This window comes from Bufo bufo, chromosome 3 (assembly GCF_905171765.1).
Source record: "Bufo bufo chromosome 3, aBufBuf1.1, whole genome shotgun sequence".
Taxonomy (NCBI): Eukaryota; Metazoa; Chordata; class Amphibia; order Anura; family Bufonidae; genus Bufo; species Bufo bufo.
Window position 1 is genome coordinate 175,273,993 of NC_053391.1, and position 24,943 is coordinate 175,298,935.

The 24,943-nt window shown below is 42.2% G+C and overlaps 1 protein-coding gene across 2 annotated transcripts in view; it reads right to left on the reverse strand.

The window, feature by feature from the left end:
• Nucleotides 1-24,943, reverse strand: part of MID1 (midline 1) — a 192,598-nt gene that overhangs the window by 25,533 nt on the left and 142,122 nt on the right. For both annotated transcript variants that reach the window (XM_040423767.1, XM_040423768.1), the window contains exon 7: nt 23,932-24,075. In XM_040423767.1, the coding sequence (XP_040279701.1) occupies nt 23,932-24,075 (144 nt within the window). The remainder of the gene's footprint in view (nt 1-23,931; nt 24,076-24,943) is intronic.

The window sequence follows — 24,943 nt, forward strand, 5'->3', positions numbered from 1 at the left end:
GTGTTCTACGGGTTTAGTACTATCCAATTTACTTTAATTATACTGTACTTTAATTGTTCTGTGCAAGGGCTGCTGCTGTGCATGGTGTATTTAGCCCCTTCTTTCTCATGATCCATGGGAGTTCCCAGAGATAAGACCCCTATGGATCAAGTCATGGCCAATACTAATGATACGCTAGAACACTTATTTTTGTTGCTCATATAGCATGGGACTTTCACACACTGTACTGGAGCTGTCATCACTATCTGATGCTGTGAGGCTTATACTCCCTATGGTATGTTTTTTCAATGTACTCAAACATGTGGAGAACATACAAACTGTAAGCATATGTTGTCCTCGGTTAGATTCGAACCCAGAACTCCAGAGTTGCAAGGCAGGAGTGCTAACCACTGAGCTACCATTAAAGGGAATATCCCTTTAATAAATAGAAAACTTCCAGACTGTAAACCTAAAGTAGGCTCTGGGCAAATCAAGTGTCCATTTACAATAGAAGAAAAACAAGAGCCATGAAAAACTATTACCAAAAAGCTGTAGTCCATATGCAGTTCTCATTTACGCACTTGCAAGGAATTTAGATGTAAAAGACTTTTGCGCAGTAGTAATAGTGGCAACACTGTTTTCTTTTATTTGGATATTATCTGCAATACTGACTTTAAAAGGGTTGTCAGTAGTGTTGATCAAGCACCAAAGTGCTCGGGTGCTCAAGAAGAACACTTCAGGATGCTCGGGTCTTCCAACGAGCACAATGGAAGTCAATGAAAGAACCTGAGCATTAAACCAGGCACCCCCTGCTTTGAAGAGGGGAGGGTGTCTGGTTCAGAGGAAAAGGTCAGAAATTGATGGAAACACCACTGAAATGGTTCGGGAACAGCATGGGGAGGATGTCTGGATGCATCTTGGACTCCCAGGTCACTGCTGGGAACGATGTTGTCCGAGTAGTATGCCAATTTTACAGACTAACAATAATATGCACCAAACCGAAGATAAAATCGATTTTAGAAGAAAAATTGTTAGGAAACATTCTCTCCTGTATATTTACTTGTATAAAGTGCAAGTGCTGCCAAAAATTACAAGGAAGAGGCACTCCGATACAACCTGTATATAACATAAAGGAGGGCCTCATTCACATTGTGGTACAATTGTTCAGGTAGTGGGACTCCTACACTCAAAGCCTATGCACTAAGGGAAAGGGCTGCCAAAAATTACAAGGAACCGGCACTCCAATACACCCTTTATTACACATAAAGAAGGGGATCATACACACCTATAAATCACAGAAAAAAATGCACCATACGGATATGCCACTGACTATACTGGCTAGTCATAAATGCAGATATTAAAAGCTGAGACTTTCGCCAATATATTCCTGTAAGGAAAATATCGGAGCCCTTCATGCACCACGTCACGGTCACTCAGCATGGCAAAGGGTCCTACCACTACGCTAACTATGGTGTGAACACGGTCTGAAGGTGATGTAATCCAGCTCGCAGCCAGGCTTCCACACAAACGCCTAGCAGGACAACTAGTGCAATGTGAACAAAGCCAAGACTGCAAGCCACACCCATATCAGACCCTGTGATGGTGGTCACTAGGTGCAAAAGAGTGCTTGAATGCCAGGTAAAAGGCACATACACTACATATAAAACAAGACAAAAACACAGAAATATAGTGGCAATACTGGAGGAGCGGCTCAACCCCTAACACTGTAGCGTGTTTTTCATTGGGGGAGCAGTCCCACCGCATGTGGACCGCAGCAAACGACTATCCCCAGCAAAAAATGCATACGGTGGAGGATGTCGGCGCGGTCCACATGCACCACAAGGGCATCCTACACAAAACGGAGCATTGTGCGGATGTAAATACAATCATATAAATCACAGAAAAAATGCACCAAACGGATATGCCACTGACTATACTCAGCTTTTAATATCTGCATTTATGACTAGCCAGTATAGTCAGTGGCATATCCATTTGGTGCATTTTTTCTGTGATTTATAAAACATTAGGAGTGAGGGCAGCCTAATAAGCATGCTGATATGATGGAGGAGGAGGAGGAGGAGGAGGACGAGAAAAGGAATATTGAACCATATACCCTTTTTTTGTGGGGGATGGGGTGCATGGGAATACAGTGAATTCAATACACCATAAAAGCCACATTTAGAGTGCCTTTATGTTCAGCCGTTTTCCTTTGGTGGAGTACAGAAGTCAGGGGCAATTCAGGCCTTGTTTATCTTTATAAGAGTCAACCGGTTAGCATTTTCAGTTTACAGGCGGATGCGCTTATCAGTTATTATGCCCCCAGCAGCACTAAATACATGCTCTGACAAAATGCTGGCGGCGGGGCAGGCCAGCACCTCCAAGGCGTAGAGCGCCAGTCCGTGCCACGTGTCCACCTTGGACACCTAATAGTTGTAAGTCACACAGGGATCACTGAGGACACTGACACGGTCTGCTACGTATTCCTTCACCATCTTCCAAAATTTTTCCCTCCTTGTGACACTAGGCCACACATCAGGTTGAGGGTGCTGGCAGGGTGTCATAAAACTGTCCCAGGCCTTGGAGAATGTTGCCCTGCCTGTGTTCCCCTCCTGGGTTGGCCAAGGAACTAGGTACTCTGCAGGCAGCGTTGTCAGCTGGACATTTTTGGAGCAATTTTTTCACAAGGACCTTCTGGTATTACACCATTTTGCTCGTCCTCTCCACCACAGGAATGAGAGATGAGAAGTTCTCTTTGTAGCGGTGGTCGAGAAGAGTGAACAACCAGTAATCCGTGTTGGCCAAAATGCATACAACGCGAGGGTCACAGGAAAGGCAGCCTAACATAAAGTCAGTCTTGTGTGCCAGAGTCCCAACAGACAAGACAAGACAAGACCTCCTCCTCCTCCTGGGTGGTCTGGCTATCACCCTGTGTACTTTCTTCCCCCATTTCCACACGCAGAGTGTCTGCTTTAATTGTGAGCGGTGAGCGTTTGAGTAGACACAGAAGTGGGATGGTTACGCTGATAATAGCGTTATTGATGTTCACTATGTGTGTTGATTCCTCAAAGTTGCGTAAAACCTCACGGACGTCAGACATCAATGCCCACTCGTCGCTTGTGAAGAGCGGAAGCTGACTGGAAAGGAGACGACCATGTGGCAGCTGGTATTCCACTATTCCCCTCTGCTGCTCACAAAGCCTGGCCAACATGTGGAACATCGTGTTCCAGCGCATGCTCACGTCGCACAACAGTTGGTGAGCTGGCAATTGCAAGCGCTGCTGCAGCGTTGCCAGACCGGCGGAAGTTGTCGATGACAGGTTTCGAGAAACTGCTGAACCACTAAGTTGAACACGTGGGCTAGGCATGGTATGTGTGTGAGCTTGCCAAGCTCCAAAGCCGCCACCAAGTTACGGCCATTATCAGACACAACCATGCCTGGTTCAAGGTTGAGTGCCACAGCTCTGCGGCGGTGTGCTGTTTGTCACCTAAGCAGATCAGTTTAAGCTCGGCCTGTTGCCGCTTCCCCACTGCAGTGCTACACTGCTTCCAGCTAATGAATGATGGCTGACTGGTACTGCAAGATGATAATTCAGAGGTGGAAGTGGAGGAGGAGGAGAAGGGGGGGTTGCAGCCACTAACTTAGGTGGTGGCAGAAACTCTGATGGAAGTAGGGCCCGCAATCCTTGGCGTCGGTAGCACCTGTGCCATCCCAGGGTATGACTTGCTCCCAGCCTCCACAACGTTCACCCAGTGTGCAGTCAGGAAAATGTAGCATCCCTGGCCAAAAGCACTTGTCCATGTGTCTTTAAGTGGACCTTCCCAATAACTGCGTTGGTCAGGGCAAGGGTGATGTTATGGGACACATGCTGGAGTAAGGCAGGGACTGCACACCGCGAAAAACATTGGCGGCTGGGGACAGAGTACCGCGGTACAGCTGCCGCCATCAGGCTGCGGAAAGCCTGTGTCTACAAGCCTAAATGGCAACATTTCCAGGGCCAGCATTTAGTGCTATGGTCTGTGGGTGGCTGGCTGGGTATTTGCACTTTTGTTTAAAGGCCTGGGGTATGGACATCTGTACGCTGCGCTGGGACACAGAAGTGGATGTGCTAGCTGATGGTGCTTGCGAAGGTCCAGGTGCATGGCGGGAGGCATCCAGCCCTGCATCTTGGACAGGGAATTGGCCAGCATGTAACACAGTGGAAGAGGAGGCAGTGGTGTGACCCGCAGACACTGGTTGTAGACCCAGTTGTTCGGACCACCTATTAGGGTGCTTTGATGCCATGTGGCGGATCATGCTGGTGGTGGTGAGGTTGCTAGTGTTCACGCCCCTGCTCATTTTTGTACGGCACAGGTTGCAAATGACAATTCTTTTATCGTCCGCACTTACTTAAAAAAAAAAAAAACACCTTTAGCCACCCCACTGCCTCTTCCAGCCTGCTGCGGATCCCTCCCCCTCTGTACTGCTGTCCTCGCTCGGCTTGCCACCTTCCCAGGTTGGGGCAGCGACTTCATCATCTAGAACCTCCTCTTCCACTTCCTTACTCTGGTCATCCTCCTGACTTGTTGACCTGACCCAACAACCTCACTTATTGACAACTGTGTCTCATCCTCATTATGAACCTCTTGAGACAGTAATTGCGGTTGACTTATTGGCAACTGTGTCATCATCATCATCCACCTCATGAAACACTAATTGCTGTTCCCCACCGTCATCTTCTTCTGACTGTGGATGCTCCAGAGTTTGGGAATCAGGGCACAATTTCTCCTCATGTCGCTCTTCAAGCGGTTATGGCGAGAGGCCTAAATTAAGGAATGGCGACGAAAAGAGCTCCTCGGAATATCAGAGTGTGGGATCACTTGTTTGTTAAGACTCTCCATGGTGGGTGGAAGGAGGATCAGAGTGAGGATTCTGTTGACCAGACTCTTGGCTACTGAGACTGGACTTGGTGGAAGACAGGGTGGTGCTTAACCGAGTGGAAGCATTATCTGCTACAATCCAACCAACCACCTGGTCGCACTGGTCTGAATTTGAGAGTGGTGTCCTGCGCCGCTCTGCAAACTGGGACATAAAGCTAGGTATCGTGGATAAGTGTTTCTTGTGCTCTGGCAGCAGGCACAGTTTCACCGCGCCCAGGGCCACGGCCTCTGCGTGCACCACCAGCAGCCCGGCCACTTCCCCGTCTCTTACTGCTCACCTTCATCATATTAAATGGTATATATGCTTGCAAGTATGTCACACGTACAGTAGCGCAGGTTTTGTAAGTGTATGCGCAAATAACGTACACAGAATGTCACTGATATTTTTAGGATGCACACACGTTAAACAGGAGGTATGGCGCAAGTAATGTCACTTTCGCCACCGCCTAATAAAAAAAAATACACTGGATTATTGTCACTGATATTTAGGTTGCACAAACGTTATACAGGAGATGTAGCGCAGGTAATGTCGCTGTCACCAGCGGCGAAAAAAATTACACTGAATGTCACTAATATTTTGGATGCGCTAACGTTATACTGGAGATGTAGCGCACATAATGTTGTTGCCACCAGCAGCAAAAAAAATTGACTGAATGTCATTGATATTTCGGAAACGCAAACGTTATACAGGAGATGTAGCGCAGGTAATGTAACTGTCCGCAGCGGACACTGTCTACGGAAAAAGTACACTGATGTCACAGATATTTTTAGGCTGCGCACACGTTCGAAAGGAGATGTAGCGCAGATAATGTCGCTGTCTGCAGCGGCCAAACAATTGCAAGCTATTTAGTGCAGGTTGCGCTAAAAATATATATTGCTGCCAAATACAACTATAGTCATTTTGAGTCTCTAACAAGTTTTAGCAATTTAGCGCAGGTTGCACTAAAACTATATATTGCTGCCACACACAACAATAGTCCTTAAAAGGACTTTTGGGTCTATAACAAGTATAAAAACTAAAATATTCCTATTTCACTCCTTACACTATCTCTGCCTTCTGCTCTCCAGCTCTCCATGACTAAGACTGAGCCGAATACGTGTCATCGGGTGCTATATAGCACCCGATGACGCGTTCTGGCCAGCCAATCACTGTAATGCCAGTAGCCAACAGGGCTACGGCATTAGAGTGAATGGCAGTACTTACCTACCTACGTGAGGGGAGGAGACTAGAGCATCGCGCTTGAGCACACGCGGTATTCGTCCGAACACTGCGATGTGCCGAGCTTCGCGATGTTCGAGTAAAATTAGTGTTCGGCCGAGCATGCTCGCCCAACACTAGTTGTCGGGTCTTGGAGGCAAAAACCCATATGCTATGGACCTGTGCTCCTGAAAACAAAAAAGACGACTTAGGGCTCTTTCTCACTTGCGTTGTTGGGTTCCGGTATAGAGTTCCGTCGTCGGGGCTCTATGCCGGAAGAATCCTGATCAGGATTATCCCAATGCATTCTGAATGGAGAGAAATCCATTCAGGATGCCTTCAATTCCGGAACGGAACGTTTTTTCGCCAGAGAAAATACCGCAGCATGCTGCGCTTTTTGCTCCGGCCAAAAATCCTGAACACTTGCCGCAAGGCCAGATCCGGAATTAATGCCCATTGAAAGGCATTAATCCGGACTTAAGCTAAACATCGTTTTGGCGCATTACCGGATCCGACGTTTAGCTTTTTCTGAATGGTTACCATGGCTTCCAGGACGCTAAAGTCCTGTTTGCCATGGTAAAGTGTAGTGGGGAGCAGTATACTTACCGTCCGTGCGGCTCCCAGGGCGCTTCAGAGTGACGTCGGGGCGCTTCAGAGTGACGTCAGGGCGCCCCACGTGCATGGATGACGTGTCGCATGGATCATGTCATCCATGCCCATGGGGCGCTCTGACGTCATTCTGGAGCGCCCCGGCAGCCGCACGGACTGTAAGTATACTGCTCCCCCGCTCCCCACCACTACTATGGCAGCCAGGACTTTAATAGCGTCCTGGGTGCCATAGTAACACTGAACACATTTTGAAGACGGATCCGTCTTCAAATGCTTTCAGTTCACTTGCGGAGTGCACGACGGATCCGGACAACGCAAGTGTGAAAGAGGCCTTAGACTACTTTCACACTCGTATTTTGTGCGGATCCGTCATGGAGGGATCCGTTCAGATAATACAACCGCCTGCATCCGTTCTGAACGGATCCGTTTGTATTATCTTTAACATAGCCAAGACAGATCCGTCTTGAACACCACTAAAAGTCAATGGAGGACGGATCCGTTTTCTATTGTGCCAGATTGTGTCAGTGAAAACGGATCCGTCCCAATTGACTTACATTGTGTGTCAGGACGGATCTGTTTGGCTCAGTTTCATCAGACAGACACCAAAACACTGCAAGCAGCGTATTGGTGTCCGTCTTCAAAGCAGAATGGAGACTGAACTGATGCAAACTGATGCATTCTAAGCAGATCATTTCCATTCAGAATGCATTAGAATGCAAACAGATCCGTTTTGGACCGCTTTTGAGAGCCCTGAACGGATCTCACAAACGGAAAGCCAAAACGCGAGTGTGAAAGTAGACTTACCTGTTCACTGTTCCATCGTTGCTCCGTTCCTGGCCGTCACCGGTCCCTCAGACCAGGAAGGAGCTGGGTCCCATTGAACGCTGCAGCCAATCAATCAATCATAGACCTCAGGGGACTGTTACATCATTGCTGCAATGTAAAGTTCAAGCTCCTGTGACCGTTGAGGTCTGTGATTGGCTGCAGTGATCATGGGACCAGACAGGTGAATCATCTTTTTTTATGTTCAGGGGGCACAAGTTCATGGCATAGGGGTTGTTGGCTTCAAGGGCAGACAACCCCTTTAACGTGCTGGTATGCTTTGCTGTTGTAGTAGCATTATAGTTAGCGTACTTGTATAACCTCAGTAGTTACTTTATATAGTTTCAATGTTATAGTCAAAGTGGAGCACAGCAGTAAAGGCTACACCATTAACCTGACCTAGCCTCACCATCAAGCTGCATCTCATAGACGGCTACTTTATATCAACTATGTTTCATCACAGCTGCAACATGAACATGAGTGCAGGAGAAATAGGCTCCCAACTGAGATTTTGCAAGCCTTCACAATCTGGAGGTAATAATGTAGAAAGTTATTTCCTCAGGGCTCTATACTGACAAATTCTGCACACCGGATGGGACAAATCTCAAATTCATCAATGACAGCTAAAGGAAAATATCCCACTTCCATCTGCACCATCTGATCCCATTTTGCTGAAAAATATCAGAATCCTGTAGCCAAAGGCTGTCTCCCTGGTCCCCATGAGATCTGGATCTAGTTCTGGATCCTGTCTAGGAGTCAGAGGGGAAACCAGTTGGAGTGAAGAAAAGTGGATAGAAAGAATGAGAGGATAAAAAAGTGATGTGAGAAATATTGGGCAATAACAAGGACTCAGTGTGACTCATTGTCAGAACAGGTGCAGTAAAGTCTTGGCTTTATTCAAACATTACATTTGGCAGTTTTTTTGCATGAAATTTTCTTCCTTTAAGGGGACTATAGGTAGGTCCCATACACATTAGATTATGGGCACATCCCAATGACAGCCATCTAACCTATATGCTGCTTTAGACAGTCACACATGCTATGAAAGCTGTGAAGTGTTGAGCAAACCAGAATCCTTGCTGGTGGATGACCAAATAGTGAGTAATGAAATGTATGCTTCACTGATCCTAGGTGTGGCCATGTTCTCATCTGCACTGAAGGCTCGTTCGGGGCCTCCGTCACAGAGATTGTCAAAGAAAAGTATGTGCAGGACTTTATTCTCAGTTAAAAAAGCATTCTCCTGAACAGAAACTGAATGGATGCTATTCTAGTCAATGGCTTGGCTCTCTTCCTGTCAGTTATGTGCCAAATCCGGCACATCTCTTACTTGCATTGTTCTGCTCCTATAACGTAGCAGAACAATGGAAATAAAAACACTGATGTGAAAGACCTCTACATAAGATGGTTACCTATTTAATTAGTAGCAGGAGCTGTGTTAAGCAGGCCATAGATAAAGGTCATTGTCAGAGAATCCCACTAATTAAAGGTGGGTTTAGACGGCCCAACAGTTGGCTGCTCGCTCAGTGAAGGAGACTGCCATCTCCTTCCATCTCCTGAAGAGAACATATTGGTTGAGCTGGCCATACACATTGGATAATGATGGGTGAACCCAGAAAGTAAAGAATTAAACCAGTATTACACTGGCCAATTGTGGGCTGGATCATCGATAACGAGTATTCCTGTGAACGCTCGTTAGCGATGCTCTGGCAGTGTAATACTGCCGTTGATTACACTCGTTCATTGGGCAATCCAGATTTCTAAGCATGTTTAAAAATCATTGTTTACCAGCGGAAGATTGTGCTGTCTAATCATTATCTGCTGTCAGCAAAGAACTAGTCAGTATGGGGACAAGTGATGATATAACGATCACTCCTCCCAATACTATGGAGGAGATCATTGCATGTAACAGCAGTGGTCTCCTCCACTAACGAGCAGGCAATTGCCGAGAAGGAACACTTCCCTCCTGACAATCGCCTTCAAAATTGTTAAATGCAATACAGCAGTTAGTTGGATTTCAACATGCTCCCTTCTTTTGCTCTTGAGATTAAGCCAGTGTCATTTAGAACAAAGGCAGTGCTTTTGGTTTAACATTGACTTATAGGATAGCAACCTCACATCTGGTGATATTAGCGGCTAAGAGACAGACGATTTTCAGAACTTTATTATCACAGGAGCATTGCTTTGGCTATAAGACTCCTTACGCCTACTAGGCGCTCTACACAAGGAGAAATAGTACTGCCCCAGACGCCTTTAAAGTCTATGGACACCTTTGGGAGAGATGCTCTGACGGCCAATTCCATAGTCCTTAGCTCTACTTTTTTGACTGCTCATAAACATTTTTTTAAGCTGAAATCTTATCAATGTCATTATAATTTAGCTCAAATGAGTGTTTATGAGCTGTCAGCAGGGAAGAGTCAGTGGAAACCTGATGGTTGTATGAGACAAATGTTTGAAAATTTCTAATAAAGACCAACTCAAAAAATAAGTACAATGTAATAATAAAATGACGCCAGAAGGTGACCATAGCCTTTAAAACTGTACTCACACATGCTGTTATTGAGGCAAACAAAGGGAAAAGATATAAAACAGGTAAATTATATTGGGAAATCTTTTCCCCTGCTTTGTATCCACTCTTGTGCTTGGCTCAAAAACACTCCATCAAAAACTGCACGTATGAATACAGCCCTATACTAGTTCTATTCAGCTGTCCAACAAACTCTAAAAATTCTTTTTGAAACCCTTTATTTACAGATATGAAATACTGGACTCAATACCACTGCCGGTTTACTAACTTTAACTTAAATTATAAATCTTGGCTGAACCTTTCTTGCATTTGTACAACAACCTCAAAGGAAATGTATAACAACTCTACATTAACAAGTTTAAGTGTTCACAGCAGCGTGTACAGGGAATACATTTGCCTGCAGGCAGATTTCAATCTCAGACGCTCAACCAATGTTTTAAGAAACCTATTATATAGGACATGATCAAACCCCAAAAAATGTAGACAGTAGTGAGTAGTGATGCCCTTCATTCACTAGTGCGACATTTCAGTCCTCTTACTGGGAACTTTTCTTAAGCAATACAAAAAAGTGCAAATATGGAGTATATACAAGTCCAAACATTAGATAATGGATTACAATTATATAAAAAGTTCATAAATATGAAATACATTATAAATATAAAGTGTTATTCATCCAGTGATAAAAAGTAAAATACTGTCTATCCCACTTAGTGATAATAATATGTCCAACACCCTTAAGTGTGATCTATAAATAATAGAATTAAAAGTAGTAATTAAAACCTGATTGTGTGTGGCGGTGTACAATAGTAAAAAAAAAACAAAAAAAAAAAACAAGGAATGCCAATACATTAACCATTGATGACCCACTGCCTCTTGTGTATATATAAAAAATTTGGAGGATACGTTATCTTAATGGACTGTTCACTATAATGTTTGTTGTAAAATTATATTGCACGCTATATGAAAAAACTAGGAAAGTGAAATATTTGTTCAGAGATTATAAATATTGGCTTTTTTTTTGGAGCAGAGTTACCACTTAAAAATTCTGCATGCCTGTGTATGCATCATCTGTGAACAAATCTCATGTTTTGTATTGGCAACTGTCATACACATGTTTTTCTTTCATAGTGCCAGAGGCAATTTCATTACGGAAAACTTTTCATTAACCACAAGTGGGATCAGTGCCAGCACAGGTATATAGCCCCATTCACAATAATAAACAGATTATATTTGGCTAGCCATGGACGTTTATATAAAAGCCTAGATTAATGTAAGTAATCCATACGACCAGCATATCGATTTGACATCTGCTCATATAATTGATTGTCTGGACAAAAGAACAAGTACTATAGCAATATCTTGAAATACCGTGCTAATGTAGTCACCTTTAAGTACCAACAGCAAGCCACGGTTAACCACAGACTACTGCAGGTGTTACCTTGAGGGGCCAGGGAATGTGTGGTTACAATCCTGTGGTTTTTCTTAACACCTAGACCTAATATATCAACAGGCAATCTTACACGAGGATTTAGAATGTAAGCTAAGAGAGACTGGAAAGCCGAACCGCTGTCAAGCAATACTATATGAACGATTATTTATAATATAAATATATATATATATATATATAAGAAAAATTGGACTGCACTCCTGTAGACTTTCAAAATTGTCAGTGAAGAAACTTTATTCACCCATAAAGTGGCATGGAGCGACGTTTCGGCTCATACATGAGCCTTTCTCTCATGTATGAGCCGAAACGTCGCTCCGTGCCACTTTATGGGTGAATAAAGTTTCTTCACTGACAATTTTGAAAGTCTACAGGAGTGCAGTCCAATTTTTCTTTCTATACTAGTGGGTAAGCACCTATTCCCATACATTTGTAAAATCATCCGGGTTGTATTTTGTAATGCATGGCAACAATGAGGTTCAGTGCACTTTTACTATAGAGCAGGGCTAACTGGATGTAGTCCCAACATTAGCAGACTATCGTGTTGCTGGGGCAATGAAATAGCCCAGCATTATTAGAGGCTATTCTGGATGTAAAAGCACATTCATTTGATTGTGGACTGTAGAAACACTGTGTTGGAGTTACAGCATACTTGTCATCTAGCAGCTTTTCAGAATATGCCGCAAATGAGGAATAACACTACATTTGACCATTAGAAACATTGAAGAATGACGGCAGAAAATGACCCCTTTTCCATCTACTCTGCATTTATATTATTTCCTTTTTATTTTTCTCTTGGGATATATATGTTTATCCGAGTCATATCCAAATTAATTTACTATGGATTATACATACATTATAGAGAAGTAATGAATAGTGTAGCTGTGAATCCATTACTAGAGTGAGACTGGAAACTACAGTGTGTGTTTCACTGCAGCAAATCTTCTCCCTCTGCATAGACATCTATGGGCAGCAACTGTAACCTGATACCTAAGAGAAGTTGAACATCCATCTCATCTCTGCTTTTCTCAAGACAGAAATTGCCAGGAAGAGTAAATAATCGGTGCAGGGGGAAGAGGAAGAAGTGGTAGCTGGTGAAAGTAGCATTTTTCAGTAATAAAATATATTACAAAGTATATTATCTTTGCTTGTACTATGGATTTATCCAAAGTTTATTGAAATTACAGAACCTATTTAAATGCTGCCTATGTAGTTTTAGGCTACTTTCACACTGGGTCCGCTTGTGAGATCCGTTTCAGGGCTCTCACAAGCGGCCCAAAACGGATCAGTTCAGCCCCAATGCATTCTGAATAGATAAGGATCCGTTCAAAATGCATCAATTTGGCTGCGTTTGGTCTCCGTTGCGTTTTTTAGACGGTCACTAAAATGCAGCTTGCAGCATTTTGGTGACCGTCTGACTATGCGGAGCCAAACGGATCTGTCCTGACTTACAATGTAAGTCAATGGGGACGGATCAATTTTTCACTGACACAATATGGTGCAACTGAAAACGGATCCGTCCCCCAATGACTTTCAATGTAAGTCAAAAACTTTATTTTTATGAATAATGCAAACGAATCCGTTATTAACGGATACAAGCGTTTGGATTATTGGTGCGGATCCGTCTGTGCAGATACAAGACGGATCCGCACCAAACGCGAGTGTGAAAGTAGCCTTATTCTGACTGAGCTTCAGATCATAAGATGGCTGTACACTGAACACATCACTCAAGTCTTCCCAATAAACATGCTGCACTGAAAAAGAAGGTAGAAGTTACCAGAAGGTTTGGACATCATCCAAGTAAAATTAGATGACGCATGGTGAGGACACCTGATAACTAAGCTAAACAAAGATGCATACACCCACTTGTGAGCATAACATTTGCTTGAAAATTAATGTAAAAAATATGGACACACGCTGTTAAACTGGAACACAGCTCATTAAATGTGCTCCTGTTCTACTTCTGGATTGGATCTAAAGTAATTAAGATGAAAACGAAAGAAAGCCAAGTGAATGTTTATTTCATGACTTAATGAGGAGTACAGCTAACTGTGATGGTTATGACCCTGATACGATTATACTAATCAATCTACTGAAATGTATACCAATTCCTGGTAATGCTGTAGAAGCCACTAAGGCTGGGTTCAGACCTGAGCGTCTTTGATATGCGTGTTTAACGCGCGTTTTTGACGAGCGTTTTTTGCAATAGTAAACGCGCGTTTGACGCGCGTTTGTGTGATTGACTGCAATGTCCTATGGCCACAAACGCGCGTCAAAACGCCCCAAAGAAGCTCAAGTACTTGTTTGAGCGTAGGGCGTTTTACAGCTCGTTTTTCAGCGCTGTAAAACGCTCAAGTGAGAACCAGGGCCATAGGGAAGCATTGGTTTTCATGTGTTGAGCGTTTTACAGCGCGTTTGAACGCGCTGTAAAACGCTCAAGTGTGAACCCAGCCTAAGCCTAGTCAGAAAATTAGCCAATCAGACTTAAATAATTCATTAACCCCTTTGGGACACAGCCTTATTTCACCTTAAGGACCAGGCCATTTTTTGCAAATCTGACCAGTGTCACTTTAAGTGGTGATAACTTTAAAACACTTTGACTTTTCCAGGCCATTCTGAGATTGTTTTTTCGGCACATATTGTACTTCATGACACTGGTAAAATGAAGTAAAAAAAATTCATTTTTATTTATAAAAAAAATACCAAATTTACCCAAAATTTGTAAAAAATTGCAAATTTCCAAGTTTCAATTTCTCTACTTCTATAATACGTAGTAATACCTACAAAAATAGTTATTATTTACATTCCCCATATGTCTACTTCATGTTTGGATCAATTTGGGAATGATATTTTATTTTTGGGGGATGTTACAAGGCTTAGAAGTTTAGAAGCAAATCTTGAAATTTTTCAGAAATTTTCAAAAACCCACTTTTTAGGGACCAGTTCAGGTCTGAAGTCACTTTGTGAGGCTTACATAATAGAAACCACCCAAAAATGACCCCATTCTAGAAACTACACCCCTCAAGGTATTCAAAACTGATTTTACAAACGTAGTTAACCCTTTAGGTGTTCCACAAGAGTTAATGGCAAATGGTGATAAAATTTCAGAATTTAGATTTTTGGGCAAATTTCCCATTTTAATAAATTTTTTCTAGTAACAAAGCAAGGGTTAACAGCCAAACAAAATGCTATATTTATGGCCCCAATTCTGTAGTTTGCAGAACACCCCATATGTGGCCGTAAACTACTGTACCGCCACACAGTAGGGCGTAGAGGGAAAGGTACGCCGTATGGTTTTTGGAAGGCAGATTTTGCTGGACTGTTTTTTTTTTACACCATGTCCCATTTGAAGCCCCCCTGTTGCACCCCTAGAGTAGAAACTCAATAAAAGTTAGCCCATCTAAGAAACTACACCCCTCAAGGTATTCAAAACTGATTTTACAAACTTTGTTAACCCTTTCGGTGTTTCAGAAGATTTAATGGAAAATAGAGATACAATTTCAAAATTTCACTTTTTTGGCAGATTTTCCATTTTAATAATTTTTTTTCCAGTTACAAAGCAAGGGTTAACAGGCAGACAAAACTCAATATTTATGGCTCTGATTCTGTAGTTTACAGAAACACCCCATATGTGGTCGTAAACCGCTGTACGGGCACACAGCAGGGTGCAGAAGGAAAGGAATGCCATACGGTTTTGGAAGGCAGATTTTGCGGGACCGTTTTTTTTTGACACCATGTCCCATTTGAAGCCCCCCTGATGCACCCCTAGAGTAGAAACTCCAAAAAAGTGACCCCATTTTAGAAACTACGGGATAGGGTGGCAGTATTGTTGGTACTAGTTTAGAATACATATGATTTTTGGTTGCTCTATATTACACTTTTTGTGAGGCAAGGTAACAAAAAATAGCTGTTTTGGCACCGTTTTTATTTTTTTGTTATTTACAACATTCATCTGACAGGTTAGATCATGTGATATTTTTATAGACCAGGTTGTCACGGATGCGGCGATACCTAATATGTATACAATTTTTTTTATTTATGTAAGTTTTACACAATGATTTCATAAAAAAAAAAAAAAAAAAGAAGTTTTAGTGTCTCCATAGTCTGAGAGCCATAGTTTTTTCAGTTTTTGGGCAAATATCTTGGGTAGGGTATGATTTTTGCGGGATGAGATGACGGTTTGATTGGCACTATTTTGGGGTGCGTATGACTTTTTGATCGATTGCTATTACACTTTTTGTGATGTAAGGTGACAAAAAAATTGCTTTTTTTACACCGTTTTTTTACGGTATTCACCTGAGGGGTTAGATCATGTAATATTTTTATAGAGCAGGTTGTCAGGGACGTGGCGATACCTAATATGTATACTATTTTTTTATTTATGTAAGTTTTACACAATGATTTCATTTTTGAAACAAAAAAAAAAATCATGTTATAGTGTCTCCATAGTCTGAGAGCCATAGTTTTTTCAGTTTTTGGGCAAATATCTTGGGTAGGGTGTGATTTTTGCGGGATGAGATGACGGTTTGATTGGCACTATTTTGGGGTGCGTATGATTTTTTGATCGCTTGCTATTACACTTTTTGTGATGTAAGGTGACAAAAATTAGCTTTTTTTACACTTTTTTTATTATTTTTTTAACGGTATTCACCTGAGGGGTTAGGTCATGTGATATTTTTATAGAGCAGGTTATTACAGACACGGCCATACCTAATACGTATACTTTTTTTTTTATTTATGTAAGTTTTACACAATTATTTCATTTTTGAAACAAACAAAAAAATCATGTTTTAGTGTCTCCATATTCTGAGAGCCATAGTTTTTTCAGTTTTTGGGCGATTATCTTAGTTTGCGGGATGAGGTGATGGTTTGATTGGTACTATTTTGGCGTACATACGACTTTTTGGATCACATTTTTTACCTTTTTTGAGAAGTAAGGTGGGCAAAATTTCAATTTCATCATAGTTTTTTACTTTTTATTTTTATGGCGTTCACCGTTCGGGTAAATTAACATGACCTTTTTATAGATCAGGTCGTTACGGACGCGGTGATATCAAACATGTGTAGGGAATTTAATTTTTTTTATTTTTAATAAGTGATTAATGTGTTTTTTGATTTTCATTTTTTTCACTTTTTTTTACCCAGACCCACTTGGTTCTTGAAGATCCAGTGGGTCTGATGTCTGTATAATACAGTACAGTACACTATATAGTGTACTGTGCTGTATTTTCACTTTACAAAGTCTGATTAGACTTCTGCCTTTAGCAGAAGTCTAATCAGTACCATGGACAGCCGGACGCCTGTGAAGGCGTCCGGTTGCCATGGTACCCATCACTCGCTGCCACAGCAGAGCAGTGGGTGATGCGGAGGGAGGGGGGCCCCCTCCCTCTCCCATCGGGGGCTGAAAAAGCACAGCGGTGGCCGGGCGGTGGTGATCGGAACCATACATGACGTCCTTAAGTACCAGGACAACATGACGTACCGGTACGTCATGTGTCCTGAAGAGGTTAAAGAGGAGTATAGGAGTTAAGTATACAGACATGGAGAGCGGCGCCCAAGGAACTCCCTGCACTTACTATTATCCCTGGGCGCCGCTCCGTTCTTCCGGTATAGGCTCTGGTATCTTCAGATTTTCGGCTCAACTGGGAGGAGCCTGCTCTAGTTATCCTGGGCGTCTCCTTCTCCCAGGCTGTAGCGCTGGCCAATCGAAGCACTCAGCTCATAGCCTGAGAGTTTTTTTTCTCCCTGGGAGGAGACACCCAGGAGAACAAGAGCAGGTTCCTCCTAGTTGAGCCGAAAATCTGAAGATACCAGAGCCTATACCGGAAGAACGGTGCGGTGCCCAGGGATAATAGTAAGTGCAGGGAGATCCTTGGGCGCCGCTCTCCATGTCTGTATACTTAGTTTTTATTTTTTATTGTAATGAAAGGTCCTCTTTAAATGTAATATGTTTATATCTTTTAGGCCTCTTTTTTCAGTTTTGCGGGTCGTTTTTTTGCATTCCGTATACGGAACCATTCATTTCAATGGTTCCGCAAAAAAAACGGAATGTACTCTGTATGCATTCTGTTTCCGTATTTCCGTTCTGTTGAAAGATAGAACATGTCCTATTATTGCCCGCAAATCACGTTCCGTGGCTCCATTCAAGTTAATGGGTCCGCAAAAAAAACGGAACACATACGGAAATGCATCTTCCGTATCCGTTCCGTTTTTGCGGAACCATCTATTGAAAATGTTATGCCCAGACCAATTTTTCTATGTAATTACTGTATACTGTATATGCCATACGGAAAAACGGAATGTAAACACAGAGGAAACAAAAAAAAAAAGGAACGGATCCGTGAAAAACGGACCGCAAAACACTGAAATAGCCATACGGTAGTGTGAAAGAGGCATTAGGCTACTTTCACACTAGCGTTTTTGCTGGATCCGGCAGGGTTCAGCAAAAACGCTTCCGTTACTGATAATACAACCATCCGCATCCATTATGAACGGATAAGGTTGTATTATCTTTAACATAGCCAAGACTGATTCGTCATGAACTCCTTTAAAAATCAATGCTGCGGTTTGCTCTCCGGTATGAGAACAGTTACGTTTTGTCCCAATTGACAATGAATGGGGACAAAATGGAAGCGGTTTTTTTTTCGGTATTGAGACCCTATGATGGATCTAAATACCGGAAAATATTAACGCTAGTGTGAAAGTAGCCTAATCTCTACAGAATGCATTATTAATGCTAATACTAGTTCTGTCTGTGGTCATGTACACTGCTGCAGCCATTCACTGGGCTCAAAAAACACGTGTCCTCAAGCGGCACAACCGCTGAGCCTCTGCAGTGGTGGACATGTCACACTTCCAGTCCGCTAAGGAGGTGTTTCTGAGGGAATCTTTAATATGAAGAGCAGAGATTCAATCCTTACTCATTTACAGATTTTTAAAGAGTTTGTATCAACAGTAAAAGTAATAAAAACAAGAAATACTAAAGATCATTTGGGGAAATCTTCATTTTGCTGTTAAGCGTTACACCATAACTGTATTTGCCTTTGAGAACTATAAAGTGCTGCATGCCTGCTTACAAAAGCCTTCTATATATAATCCTTACATAAATAGGAGTTAAAAGCTTGCCCACTAACAATAGAACAAGCAAAGGAAGTGTTCAGTTTATTGTAAAGAAAGTTCCCAAAGACATAACATACAGGACATACATCAGCAGGCTTCCTGAGGACACACTGACATATGCATGCTGTTATGTTGATAGATGCTTCAAATTCCAAAAGGTAAATTCTTACATACATTAGAAATTAAAAAGAACATTAAATACCATGCTCAATAATAAGTTCACAAATATTAATACTCTTTTTTTCAATTTATATATTAAATCAGTGTTGATCAAATTGTGTTCAGGGGGCACCTACTAAGGCCTACTAAGGCTACCTTCACATATATCAGTTTTGTCCGGCCAGCTATTTAAGACCAGGAGCCATACAGAACTGATATATGTGTATAGCACTTCAGTGGACAGATCCTGCGTCTATCCACTGATGGTGCCGGACTGAAAAACTGAGCATGCAGTGTTTTTCTGTCTGCCACTATTTGACATCCAGCATCACAACTGATATGCTGGATGTATGAGAACAATCCCGTAGAAAAACTATGGGATCAGTTCTGGTTTAGTTCCCCACAGGTGTTTTCTGCTTCACACTGGATGGGAGTTGAGCTGGATAGCCGGATATATATGTGTCGGGAGTCTAATATGATTCAAGCTTACTTTTGTTGCAGGCCTTCGTTAAAAGCCATCAGGACTCAACGCTGACCCTCTTGAGGAGCGCCACATGACAATGACATCATCTCTCAAGTCAATAGACAAGTGCATGGCTACAGTTTTCTTAGGGCCTGCTATGCTATCGTGGTCTCGTGCCAAGGAAATTTTTACAGCAATGGCAGGTATTACGTTTTCTAATCCAATTCACCAATGTACACTTCATTTATAAAGGCTTCCCTCTTTGGATCTGCCATTCTAGGTCTAAAAACTCACCTAGAGGCTCACCAATAGAGGTGCCCTTACATCACACCAACCTGGTTATGGGTAGAATGCATGCATTAGCTCCAGGACTCTTGACGGGTCAATATGTGCTAAATGCCTCTGACCCAAGCCAATGTGCCACAGGTTTCATAAAGACCCTTCCCATGGTGCTCTAAGCCTGAACAATAAAGTTCTTGTCATGAACTGTGATGTTGATGCTGACCTCTCCTCCAGTGGCAGGATGCCATTAGACCCAGGTGGTATTGAAGTGTGCTCCTATTCTGCCATTCCCGTTACATATCCAGCACTACCATGTTCAAGGGTTTTCCAGGTGGGTAATGTAGATGATCTATTCTCAAGATAGCTAATCAGTATCAGATTGGAAGGTGTCCAACACTCGGAATACCCGCCGATCAGTTCCTTAAGGAGGCCGCAGAGATCTGGTGGCCACTGCAGCCTCCTCGCAGCTTACCAGGCACACTGCCATTCATTGTATAGCGGCTGTGCTTAGTATTACGGCTCCGTCTCATTCACTTGAATAGGACTGAACTGCACCTAGGCCATGTGACCAATGAACATGAAGTCACTCACCTAGGAAGAGACTGCCGCTCTGAGGATAGACCATCAATATCAAAATCTGGGACAACCCCTTTCCGCCTTCAATATTCAGCTACACCCCAGTATATATAAAAAAAAAAGTCAACTCAAGGTTAAACTCACTACTGATTCTGAGTCCTGCTACAATGCTGCTGTTAATCAAGATCTATTATAGATATCTAGTCAGTTGCTCCTTTCAGGTTGCCTGAGGATCTATGTAAATTTCGCAAGTGTATTAGTGGATGTACCCATCAGGTCCTTTGCTGTTGTTCTTTGCATTAAGCTGCCTTGTTCCAAGCTGGTTTCAAGTTTGTTTTTAGTTATACGTGATTCTAGGAATTTGTGGTACTACTGGCGGTCTGTCCTGCCTTGTGCTTTGGTTACTGTGCTTGGCTCCTGAACTGCTCTCCTGGTAACAACTTTAGGCTACATTCACAACTACCTCTTGCTGACTACAGTCCTGCCTTGTCCTGTCTACTGGTTATTGCATTTGACCCCTGTATCTCCAAGTTCGAGCTCCTGAGCATCCAAATTCCAGCAACAGTGTATTGTAACAAGCCAGTGACCTGTTATCTGCGTTCCACAGTCTCCATCTTGGTGATTGTCTGCTCTCCTGTGCTTTGTCCCAGCCTGATCTGAAAAGCTGATTCTGTCATTTCTTGGTTCAGTCCAAAACCTCTTTATTTGTTCTTTTTCCATTTGATATTGCCCGATTTGGGTTCTTGAATATGTCTTATTGCATTCAATTTCTATACCAATTATGGATTAGGACTGCATGTAAATTACAGTCAGGTCCATAGACACGATTCTAACATTTTTAGCTCTATACACCACCACAATGGATTTGAAATGAATGTCCAAATCAGGTGAACGGTGTAGGAATTACAACAGTTTGCATATGTGCCTCCCACTTGTTAAGGGACCAAAAGTAATGGGACAATTGGCTTCTCAGCTGTTCCATGGCCAGGTGTGTGTTATTCCCTCATTATCCCAATTACAATGAGCAGATAAAAGGTCCAGAGTTCATTTCAAGTGTGCTATTTGCATTAGGAATCTGTTGCTGTCAACTCTCAAGATGAGATCCAAAGAGCTGTCACTATCAGTGAAGCTAGCCATCATTAGGCTGAAAAAAACAAAACAAACCCATCAGAGAGATAGCAAAAACATTAGGCGTGGCGAAAACAACTGTTTGGAACATTCTTAAAAAGAAGGAACGCACCGGTGAGCTCAGCAACACCAAAAGACCCGGAAGACTACGGAAAACAACTGTGGTGGATGACCAAATAATTCTTTCCCTGGTGAAGAAAACACCCTTCACAACAGATGGCCACATCAAGAACACTCTCCAGGAGGTAGGTGTATGTGTGTCAAACTCAACAAATCAAGAGAAGAATTCAGAGTGAATACAGAGAGTTCACCACAAGATGGAAACCATTGGTGAGCCTCAAAAACAGGAAGGCCAGATTAGAGTTTACCAAACGACATCTCAAAAAGCCTTCACAGTTCTGGAACAACATCCTATGGAAAGATGAGACCAAGATCAACTTGTACCAGAGTGATGGGAAGAGAAGAGTATGGAAAAGAAAAGGAACTGCTCATGATCCTAAGCATACAACCTCATCAGTGAAGCATGGTGGTGGTAGTGTCATGGCGTGGGCATGTATGGCTGCCATTAGAACTGGTTCTCTTGTATTTATTGATGATGTGACTGCTGACAAAAGCAGCAGGATTACTTCTGAAGTGTTTCGGGCAATATTATCTGCTCATATTCAGCCAAATGCTTCAGAACTCATTGGACGGCGCTTCACAGTGCAGATGGACAATGGCCCAAAGCATAATGCAAAAGCAACCAAAGAGATTTTTAAGGGAAAGAAGTGGAATGTTATGCAATGGCCAAGTCAATCACCTGACCTGAATCCTATTGAGCATGCATTTCACTTGCTGAAGACAAAACGGAAGAAAAAATGCCCCAAGAACAAGCAGGAACTGAAGACAGCTGCAGTAGAGGCCCGGCAGAGCATCACCAGGGATGAAACCCAGCGTCTGGCAATGTCTATGCGTTCCAGACTTCAGGCTGTAATTGACTGCAAAGGATTTGCAACCAAGTATTAAAAAGTGAAAGTTTGATTTATGATTATTATTCTGTCCCATTACTTTTGGTCCCTTAACAAGTGGGAGGCACATATGCAAACTGTTGTAATTCCTGCACCGTTCACCTGATTTGGATGTAAATACCCTCAAATTAAAGCTGACAGTCTGCAGGTAAAGCACATCTTGTTCGTTTCATTTCAAATCCATTGTGGTGGTGTATAGAGCCAAAAATGTTAAAATTGTGTTGATGTCCCAATATTTATGGACCTGACTGTATATTTGAATAATCACTGATAAGGACTTATCAAATTATAAACATAAACCTAAATATCAACCAAGCATGGAACTACGTTAAGGTGACAAATTTGTGTGGAATGTGACTATATAAGCATACAAGCGTATAAGAAAGGTGTTAAGTGTCAAAATCTTTCAGGCATCATTAGGTGGTGGGATGATAAAGTAATCACTGTTCATCCTAAATGATGAAGGTCATCTGAAAATCAAAACATTTTGCAACCAACTGACTTCAAAGGGTTTAACTTTCTACTGTATTTTCACTGGATACAGACTAGACCTATAAACATGGATAAAATCCATACCAACAAGTAGTAAGAAATATACATTCCTAAACCACAGTATAAACCAAAATGAATTTTATGATGCTCAGTAACAATGTGCAGCTTTGCTGGTGACCGACTAGCAGTAATGTAATTCTCTAAAAATAACTACTTCTTCATTAGACCACAGAGAAATATTAGTCATCTCTTACAGAAGTAGATTTTCCATTTATTTGTTTAAACCGCAGTATGAGGAAAGTCAACTTTCATTTATCTGCCCTTCCATCTTGTTAATTATCTTATTTCAGAGATGATCCACAGAGCAGTAATTAAAGTGGAGGTTGGTGGGTGACAGCTTCCTGCTGTGCCATCCTCAATGCCTAGCAATTAGCACATCCCAACAAGAAAATCTTATTAACACATACACTGACTATAAGGACCAATTGCATTAATCATTGCAATAATTAAGCAATTAGTCGCTGGTTCAAAATAGCAAAAATTAGGTAAACAAAATATATGAGTACAATCAGAGAAAGTAAAGCCCAGAGCCTCAATCTACAGAGTACATTTTCCAACAGACTGATGGCCCAGTTTTGCCCACCTTCCTTGTTAGGCTACTTTCACACTCGCGTTTTGTGCGGATCCGTCATGGACGGATCCGTTCAGATAATACAACCGTCTGCATCTGTTCAGAATGGATCCGTTTGTATTATTTTTAACATAGCCAAGACGGATCAGTCTTGAACACCATTGAAAGTCAATGGAGGACGGATCAGTTTTCTATTGTTCCAGTGAAAACGGATCCGTCCCCGTTGACTTACATTGTGTGTCAGGACGGATCCGTTTGGCTCAGTTTCATCAGACGGACACCAAACGCTGCAAGCAGCGTTTTGGTGTCCGTCTCCAAAGCGGAATGGAGACGGAACGGAGGCAAACTGATGTATTCTGAGCAGATCATTTCCATTCAGAATGCATTAGAATGCAAACAGATCCGTTTTGGACCGCTTTGAGAGCCCTGAACGGATCTCACAAACGGAAAGCCAAAACGCCAGTGTGAAAGTAGCCTAATCTTCGAGAATGTTCATCTTCCAAAAACCTCATTTAATAAAGTGGTTGTCAGGCTCATCTGGTATAATAATCCCAGTTTTAACTATCGAACGAATGTACTTACTGACTACGTTGGCTTGTCCAGTGAAGATCGTGTACTGAAGCTCATAGGAAACGACACTGAACTCGTCGTCAGATGTCCAGTGCACAGTAATTGTGTCGTAAGAGGCTGTACAGAGTTCTTCTCTAATCAATGGGGGACTAGGAGCTGTCAGAAGCAATAAGAAATCCACTTATGAAAAAGAATTATAGGTTTTTGTAGTGCAGTTAAAATGCTTGCATCAAGGTATTTTCATATTTAACAAAGCAATTTACTTAGCGTGGTAGCAGTACCTTATCTGATGAATGGTCTTTGACATTAATTGCTTCTAAAAAAAAAAATTGTAAAATATATATTTTCATATTAGTGTAGCTGGTACCCTACAGTATTTCTACGAATCAACTCATTCTCGTCAGGAGGCACCAATTAGGCACAGCCTAAGACCCCTTAATAGTGATATCTTCCCACAGACTACAATGATCTCTCAGAAGACAACTACAGTGGAAAACCCATTAAATTCTCCATAAAAGATGGAGATAACCTAAAGCTGAATTGTCTATTATCTGTCCCAAATGATGATCTTTCTAATTTTGTTGATATTAGAAAGCAATGTATAAGAAATGCAACCCCTTTCCAAGCTAAACATTAAAAAGTAATGGAATACTCCTCAAGGGCAGATCTACTGTTATTCCCTATAAACAACACATATCTGGTCTATGACTTGTGTCTAAGAAATGTCTTTCAACAGAATGGGGCTGAGCTGCACTCTAATTACGCTCGTTAGGCTGAAAGCTATTCCTCCCTAACCACCCATACACATGCATGCTTGATTCGGCCAAATATGCATGTGTTCACAAGAGGTCCGAACAAAGAAATATAGTGGAAATTTAGTCAGTACAATCTTTGTGTCCTTAAAGGGGCTATTCTATAACTGAAACAGCCCCCCCATGTGCCAGGCTCCTTACAGGCAATATACTTACCCCTCTCCCGGCGCCACTCCCGGTTCCCGCACCGCCACTTCTCCCTGTACACGGAT